The sequence below is a fragment of the Bison bison genome, unplaced genomic scaffold, assembly GCF_000754665.1.
Source record: "Bison bison bison isolate TAMUID 2011002044 unplaced genomic scaffold, Bison_UMD1.0 scf7180017864299, whole genome shotgun sequence".
Classification (NCBI taxonomy): Eukaryota; Metazoa; Chordata; class Mammalia; order Artiodactyla; family Bovidae; genus Bison; species Bison bison.
Window position 1 is genome coordinate 4,773,459 of NW_011494871.1, and position 9,092 is coordinate 4,782,550.

Below are 9,092 nucleotides of genomic sequence, written 5' to 3' on the forward strand. Positions count from 1 at the left end.
CTCTCCATATCCAATTGCAGCTTTCTGTAACCTGTATGTTTCATAGGTCACTGAAAACTAACAGTGACCATCTGGACAGTTTTCCAGCTCTTTGCCACTCACTTTCACATCATCACATGTTGGTAGGAAACCAGTATCTACCCCATTTGGTTCAGCCCTAGACATTTCCCTGTTTTATGCCCCCAGACAAGCAGAAGACATGTCTGACATCTCTCTCTACCCTATATAAAGAGGTCATTTGCTTTCTTCCCCATTTTATCTAAGGATAGGGGCCTAAGTGAGGAAGGGATTGTGAAGTAGGAGTATGTAAGGGGGTGATTGCTTTGAGAAGTAGAAAATGGTAGTCATGTACTTCCATGTTCAGTGAGATTACTTTTTAAAATCTATGGGCACTCTGGACATAAAATTTGATTTAAAACAGCTACACACAGACCCTACTTTCTGGTTGATTGTAGACAACAGTAAAACTGGTTTTGAGTCTGAAGTATAAACATACAGCTTTGTGGTGTAAGCATGAGTTATTGAGGTTAATATTCCCTTCCCACAGGTTTCAGAAGGATCCTACCTGGTCGGAGACGGGAGACCGGTACCTGTTGAAGCTCTTTAGGGATCATCTTTTTCATCAGGTGACAGAAGCGGGTGCTCCTTGGATTGACCTCAGTCATATCATTTCTTGTCTTAACAAGGTAATCTGGGTCTGAACTTTGAAGATTATGATGCTATAATCTCCAGTTTATAGAGCTGCATCTTGTACAAATACTGAGAGACGTAAGGAATTACATCTCTGTACTCTGCTGTAGTATACAGGGCATGTTATTCATAATTATTAGCTGCTCCCACTTAAGTAGCAGTTTCTAGAATGGGAGTATTTTTTAAAACCTGCATGAATAATTTCAGAATTTTTCATGGTGGTCCTTTTTGTTATGATCAAATGTCACAAAATGACTGCCTCTTCTCCCCCAACCCACCCCCACTGTCTTTTATTTACCAGCTGTAGTTTGTTTCAACATATGAGGCCATGAGTGGGAAAGACAAAAATACTTTTGTGTTTAAATATCTTTAAAAGTTGAATTCCTTTCTTTGCAGCCATGAGTCACATTGAGTGCTCTCAGCTCAGGGTGTCATTCAAGTGTTAAAACTGAGAGCCCAGTGCAGGGCATGCCAGCAGAGCCCGCTGTGATAAATGGGGGGTAGGTGGTTAGATGAACCATGTTGGTAGAGGCATGTCATAAGTTTATTTAAGAGGCGAGCTTTGTGTTTTAGAGAGGGCTAGGAGGGATGGGATTTACAGAGGAAGGGAGGAATGCATTTTCCTTGTGAACTACTTGTAATCATGGAGAGAAATGGGTCTCCAGAGGTAAACCCTCGCCTTTGTTTAGGTTTGTATGTGAAACAGGGGTTGGCCACCTGTGGCCTGTGGACCAAATCCTTTGCCTGTTTTTAGACAACCTACAAGCTAAGAATGTTTTCTCACATTTTAAAAAGATTGTAAAAACTACAACGAACAATATGAAACAGAGGCTTGTATATGGCCCTGAAATTGAAAGCATTTACTGTCCAGCCCTTTTCTGCTGACCCCTGGTCTAAGCTGTCCCTAAGTTGCAACGATTAGAGCAGAAACTAGCCACTGTGGCCCATGATTTAGATCTGTTGGCTACAGTATGCTCATCCCCAGATAAAATGGGTTTTATTTTTAAGCATACTTTGCCATGTTTGAATTTCCTTAAAACTCTTTAGAGAGTATTGTCAGTAACCTACATTAAGACAGAACAAGACTGTATGTATAATTTAGCTAATCTGGTACGATTTATATATTCATTTGTCCTTTTTCTTTCGGAGAAAACATTTTTTATTAAGCACCAAGTGGAGAATAAGGCCACCAGATTTTAGAAAACAAGAGTCTATAGTATCAAAGCACCAGCGGGTAAAAATACGTAAAATTGGAATAAATACTGACAGGGAGAGTCTGTGGAGTAAGCCACGAACAGACATTGTAGATGAAGGTTACTTATTGAGTCTTAGGATAACTGAAGCTTTGGAGAAAATTCTGTTTCATTTCATAAAATAACTGGGAGTAAATAAATAACTCAGGGTAAATAAAAGAGGAGTAAATAAGTTTATCCTAAATCTGAAAATGTGACAATTTTTTGTTTAGAAAAAGTGTAATAAATTAAAAGGGATGGATGGTCATTTTGGTGATACAAAAATTAAATTTTACATAGATTATTTTGGTGGAAATGACAGAAATTAGATGGTAAAATGATTTGAAAGGCTATTGTCTTCAGAATTAGTGTTAAACATTTTGATGAATTAATGAAAATGAAAGGAAAAATGTACATTGAAAACTAACAAAAGTAAAGTGAAAATCCTAACAGAAGTTATTTGGTGAACTCAGGATTCTTACTAACGCTTTATAAAGGCCTCATTAAAATATTATTGCCAGATCCTGATAGATAGGGATTTGATAATGATCACATACTGGCATTCACACAAGTGGAAATAACACAAGTAAACGTATGAAAACATTTGGTAACATTAGTTAAAAAGGTAAAAAAAAAAAAAAAAACATTAAAAAAGGTAAATTAAAATAGCAAGGCGCTCATTTGATGTGGTGTTACTGGTACATTGGTACAGATCATAAATTTGTGCTGTTTGATGTCCTTTGGAAATCATTTTGGCTGTATGTATTAAGCTATAAAATTCCTCAGACTTCTTGATTCCATCTCTCCTAGGGAAGTAATTCTACAGAAGAAAAAAATTAAGTAGCCAAATATGTTCATTGCACTGTAATTCATGATGCCAAAAGACTGGAAGATATTGGGGGAATAATTGAAGTCTGCATTTTATGGAGTATCAGCTGGATGGAAAGTATTGCACCCAAGTGTTAAGCGTGACAGACAGACAGGCAGCAACACAGGGCAACATTTTTAAAAAACACCTGAGTTGAAAAGTGTGTGCACACTGACTAGTGATGTTAAAACATTTATGATTATCTAGAGGGGGATGTGACACAATTTAAAAAATTTTTCATATATTACTGTTGCACGTGTTGTCCTAAAATAGGCTTGCACTTCACATGTTGTGTGTCTGTCTGTTTCAGTTAGATGCTGGTGTGCCAGAAAAAATAAGCCTCATTTCCAGAGACGAGAAGAGTGTACTTGTGGTGACTTACAGTGACTTAAAGCGATGCTTTGAAAATACTTTTCAAGAACTGATTGCAGCTGCGAATGGTCAGTTGTAGTATTTGCTTAAAAAAAAAATAGGCGGGATATGGCCAAGGAGCTTAACCAATAGCAAATTGCACTACAGCTGAACTGTTGTCAGCGTCTCATCTCACGTTGGGGAAGCACGCAGAAGATGAGCAGAGCTGCTTGCACTTGGGTCAGGTGCGCTGTTACTTGAAAGAAAGAATGTCTCCCTCAGCCCCGAGCTGTGGCTGCCGGCGGGGCCACACCTGTGAAGAATTTATTTTAGATCAAGGAGCACCATTAGGTGAATGATGTTCCAGCTTTTGTTTTTTTCCCCCACTTGTATATGCACTAATTTTAATTTTTTAAAGACTTTTTTCTGATCTTTGAACTTTTGCCATGTTGTATACTTATTAAGGGAAACTATTTGCAAGGACACTTTTGGGAAACCATGCTGGGCAACATTTTTGTTCACTGAGGGGTGCAGAATTTGCTCTTTTGGGGAGGGGTTGCCCTGAATAACATAACGGACCAGGTCAGTGATTTCATGGAAGTACAGTATAGTGCATAGTTCTTGAAAGAGTATTGTATGCAAGCTCTGTATGCCATCCACTGTTTGTTCAGATTGAGAGTTTTTTGGTGTGTTTTGTTTTGTTTTTAAGAACACAGAAAAATATCAGTGAATTATTGGGCATGAATTCCCCTCTCAGCTGATTTAAATCCTTTCTGAATGAGGATAGACAGACACTGAAGGAGCATATAGAACTCTTCGCTCCAGATTAAACCAGAGCCTTTAAAAAAAAAAAAAGTGTTCCCCTGCTAATCAGATACATTTATGCCATTTTTTTTAAATAGAAAAAGAACATTAAGAAATTGTGTTAAAGGCCTGAAGGTCAGGAGTCTGTTGCTTTAGGTTCTTTCCAGTTTGCTTTTTTTTGTATAAAGTTCTGTTCTTTGAACCACAGCTTTACTATGGTACTTTACACTGGACACAGATGCAGAGACACTGTTCAGAAGACAAACTGCACACAGCAGTGGTCTGGCGTCGAGAGCTTTCTGAAGTCTTACAGCCTGGATCTGGAAGGATCACAGTCTGCTGTGCCTTTGCAGTCACTGCTTAGCCCAAAGTCATAGTGCTTTTGATAATAATAACTTTGTGGGGTATTCCTGAGTCAGTCAATCTCAAAAGTTTGGAATTTTCCTCCTCTTAACTTTCTTAACATTTGGACGTGCAGTTGTCGCCAAACTTGGGTATTCATGGAATTTCTAGTCAATGAAATACCTGTACTTAGATACTGAAGACTGCCAAATACATAGGAATTTTCTTTCATAAAAACCAGTAATGAAGACTCTTATCTCCTTTCCCAGCACTGAATGTTTTACTAGCACTGGGTGCTCACCACACAACGATGAAGAAATGTGGAAACTCAGAAGGTCGGGAGGGACTTCAGGCACTTGCAACTGATGTGACAGTCTTCAATTTTAATAACTATTCCTATTTGTAGTTTTCAGAGAAGTTTTTAATATTTCTCTGTCCACTTTTTATAAGCTTTAAAATGATTTTCTCTGCCTTGAGATTTGCATCAAGAAAAAGCACCTCTTCACCCAAAAGCTTTGAAGACTAGAGACATGCTTTACATGTTTTAACAAGTGTGTTTGAGTCCACGTTTGGTAGCATCAGTTGTTGAGTTAAAAAGGAAATCAATTATTGTATTTGATCAGGATGGATTTTAAAAAGAACATAATGTTCACTATTCAAAGGATAATTAACATTTGCCACCATAATGTTCTTTTTTTATGTAAAAGGAACAAGAACTTGGAGACATTAACATGCAAAGGTCTTTTATCATTATTAGCTCATGTATTTGAGGAAGAGCAGCTGTCTTTTTATATGTTTTTTGACAAATCATATTGTAATTCTTTTGTACAAAAAAGAACTACTTGTATTCTAGAAGAAATATGAAATGCTTAATTTATAAGCGGGCTGGAGATTTTTTCCAATATTGTTTTCTTTGAAAATGAAAGGGGATCATCTATTTTAGTTTCGGGGTCTGGGAACTTTTTGAAAATTTAATTTGTGGACCAATGTTATGTGAAAGCTAAGGAAGGGCAGGGGTAAAATAGGGCTTGATTTTCTCATTCTGTACAGACCAGCAAACTTCCCTCTGCAAGGCAGGCTCAAATCACACACCCAAGAGTGTTGGCGTCATAAAACGCTAGTTTGCTTCAGCCCCTAGTAACCTCAGGACTTGGTTTGAATATAAAAGGTAGACAACTGATATGTTTTCACGAGTAAAATATTGTCAGCCAGAAACAGCTGGTGTCAGGTAAACTTTTTTTTTTTTAAGCTTTGTTTTATATTTATTTTTCATTTAGTTTTTATTGGGAATGGTTTTCAATAGCACTCTTATTAGTTCTGCTTAGGTGTTTTTTGGGGGAGCCCTCTTTTCCATAGTGTAATTCCACTTAAGAGGTTGTCTAAAAGTTAGTCTTTTTAATTCATAGGAAGATTTTAATATCTGAGAGTACTCAAATTAAGGATGTAAACTTCCCACACCTTCCTGTTATGACAGATATAAAAGCACAGAAAGGACAACCCTTGAAATCATGTAACATTGGTCATTTCAGCTTTTTGTATCTATTTTAAATTCTGTCAGTGCGTTTACTTCATTGTAAATATTTTTGAGGGCACCTTTGTGTTTTTGCCTTCAACCTTGGTTCTGTGATTTGGATGTCAGCAACTTCCCTGAAAAGCACCAGTGTGTTAAGTTCTAATGTCATGACCCCGGTCTGGGTTATTTCATCTTTAATCCTGTTTTCAGTCTCTATGTGTACAGCAGTATTTTTAATAAAGAATTACAGAGAGAAGATTGTCCTTTTTTTTTTCCCTTTTTGGTACCAGTGCATTTAACAAGATGATGTTTGTCTTATGATCAGGACTTAAAAGGCTGAATATTTCATATGTGTTTTGGAGGAATTTTTGGTCTTTGGATAAAATGTTGGCAGATTTATTTACCAAGTATCTGTTAAATGCTTAACTTGGACCTGTTCTAGACACTAAAAATGCAGACATGAGTATTTGTTATTTACAGAATGTATAGTTACACCCAAATGTTTCTAAATAGTACATGGCACATGCTTCTGTGAAAGGGAGAGGACCTGCTTCTGTGAAAGGAATGACACCTAGCTCATTATTGATTCAGACTCAGTCTACTGTGTAGATGCAGGTGCCCTTCCCCCCACATCCTCCAGAAACATCATATAAGGGTAGAGAATGAAAATACGGCAAAATGTTAATACTCATCGAAACTGGATGAGTTTCGTTGTTCACTAAATATAAGCATACTTCAGAGAGACTGTGGGTTCAGACCTCTGCAATAATGCAGTAAAGTGAGTTGCATGATTTTTTTGGTTTCCCCTTGCATATAAAAGTTATATTTACACTATCAATAGCTTTATGTCTAAAAAAATGTATATACCTTGATTTAAAAATCTTGCTAGACATCATCTGAGCCTTCAGCAAGTTGTCTTTTTGCAGTAGTAACAGCAGAGATTCCTGATCACTATAACAAATAGAGTAAGAATGAAAAAGTTTGAAGTGCTAAGAGAATTACCAACACAAGCCATGAAGTGAGCAACTGCTGTTGAAAAACGGTGCCTTTAGACTTAATTTGATGCAAAGTTGCCACACAAACTTCAAGTTTGTAGAAAGCACAGTAACTGTGAGGCCTGTCTGTATTTTATTGAATGCCTGTTATCACATTATTAACTAAAGATGTATTAATATGTCTTTTGTTGCTCAGACATTATTGACCAGAAACATATCAATACTTTTTTTTTGAAGAGAGTGATGCAGTTAACACTGTTACATAGTTGTACAATGAAGTTTGATCCAGGATTCGTTGTACTACTTAGGATTGTTATCATTCACATGTTGCTGCATTAGGTTTTTATTCCAGTCTTGTGTATATCATAAACAGAAACTTCTTAAAAACGGTGCATGAAGAAATTTTGAGTGAAAAGCTTTTTGGTGAACTTTATACAGACACTTTCTCTGATAGGCTGAGCGATATATATACTAGTGTCTTCAGAATATAGTTCTGATTCAGATGATGTGAACATTAGAGCAATAAAAAGACAAAAAACCTTAGTGATTGATTCTGATATGGAAAGTGGACATGAGACTCACTGGTGCTGGGGGATGCATTCTCTTTTGCCTCTACTGAAGAGTAGTTTGAAGACAGTGTTTCACGAAGATTAGAAGACTTTACAGGTGTGTCAGGTGTTCATATATTGAATGCAATTACCTGCAAAGTGTTAATGAAATAACAGAATGAATTTTGGGCCCGGTCAGAATAAAAATTGTCTGCCACAGCTGTTAGTTTCTGCAAAAAGCCCCCAGTCAGTAAAGAGTTAATGCCAGACATTGCTCTAGGAACCATTAGAATCCTGACCACAAAAAGTATTTGTGCTCTTGTTGCTCAGTTATGTCCGATTCTTTGTGACCCCATGGACTAGCCCGCCAGGCTCCTCTGTCCACGGGATTCTCCAGGCAAGAATACTGGAGTGGGTTGCCATTTCCTTCTCCAGGGGATCTTCCTGACACAGGGATGGAACCCTGGTCTCCTGCATTGCAGCCACCAGGGAAACAGCCATATAGTAGTTAAGAGGTAATAGTGATTATGTGATTAAATAACACAGGAGTGATTAAGTAACATAAAGGGTGTGGATCGGGTTGCCAAGCTGAGCAAATTAAAACAACACCAAGTTAGCCTCAGTCATGCAGTGTCACTTGTGCCACATGCTGTTGCTTAAGGAGAATTGGCAGAGCCAGCCTGATTGAAGGGGAGGGAACTGGGTGGGGGAGTGGCAGGAACACTGCTGAGGTTCACAGGGGATGGGAGAGGGTTGAGGCTATCTTTTGGATTGGCCACAGTGTCAAGAGCACATGTGAATTTAGCATTCGCATGACAGTTTGGGGGGAGATCTGGTCAATATGTGTAATTTGCATGTCATTATCCCATAGATGTCATTGCAAGTCTTGAGGTTGGTTGAGATTATGAAGAGAATTCGTATGGGCTTAGAAGACCAAAGGTCTGGGGCAGTGCCCTGGGTTCCCTGGAACACTATCCACAGATCAGACAAAACCAATGCAAGTCAGAAATGACCTGTGGTGGTGGAGGGGCGGGGGGCATCTGGCAAGTCCAGAAATCAAGGTGTTGATGGGGAAGATTGAGACTAAAAAGGGCCATTGAGTTTAGCAACATGGCATTGTGGATAATCTTGTCAAGAGCAGCTCCATTCAGTGAGAGGGAAAGCTTGGCTCAAGTGGGAGGAAAGGGACCAGAAACAACAAGTGTAAGCTCTCTTGCAAGGAATTTTGTTGTGAAGAGGAGTAGAGAGATGGAGTGGTAGCTGGAGGGGAAAGCAGGGATGGTTAGGGTTAGGGTGTTTGGTTTTGCAGGATGAGAGAGGTACTAGCGTGTTCATCATATCCAGTGGGAAAGTGGGGAGTGGGCGGGAGGGGGGGGTGGTGAGGTGCTGGCACGGTGCCCTTGGGTTGAGTTTGGTTGGGGGCTGAGTGCACCAGCGGGTGTTTTGAGTCAGTGTGTGGGTGCAGATGCTGGTAGGTAGGAAAATGTGACCAGGGGATTTTTAAGTTCTCATGATTCCTTCAGTTTTCCCATTAATGTGAAGGGTAAAACTGATGGTACCTATCATGTTGGGTTGTTCTGAAAATTAAATGGTTTTTCCTTATTTTTTTTCAGCACTTGGAATAGTTGCTGGCACAGAAAATTCACTTGCTGTGTTAGAGTCTGAGCCTAAGCCCTTACTCTTCTTAAAATGGGTTTTTCTTCTGTGAAAAGTTGTGGTAGTTAATCTTTTTTTTCCTTTTGCATATCT

At 38.6% G+C, this 9,092-nt stretch overlaps 1 protein-coding gene across 9 annotated transcripts in view; it reads left to right on the forward strand.

Annotated features, from left to right (window-relative positions):
- The window catches only part of PAN3 (PAN3 poly(A) specific ribonuclease subunit), a 122,030-nt gene extending 115,974 nt beyond the window's left edge, over positions 1 to 6,056 (forward strand). For 8 of the 9 annotated variants that reach the window (XM_010851224.1, XM_010851222.1, XM_010851223.1 and 5 more), the window contains 3 exons: positions 548 to 686; positions 3,101 to 3,230; positions 4,557 to 6,056. In XM_010851224.1, the coding sequence (XP_010849526.1) occupies positions 548 to 686; positions 3,101 to 3,230; positions 4,557 to 4,693 (406 nt within the window). In that variant the 3' untranslated portion in view covers positions 4,694 to 6,056. Of the gene's footprint in view, positions 1 to 547; positions 687 to 3,100 lie in introns of all 9 variants that reach the window. The other variant, XM_010851227.1, reaches the window with a different exon arrangement.
- Positions 6,057 to 9,092: the final 3,036 nt, after the last annotated feature.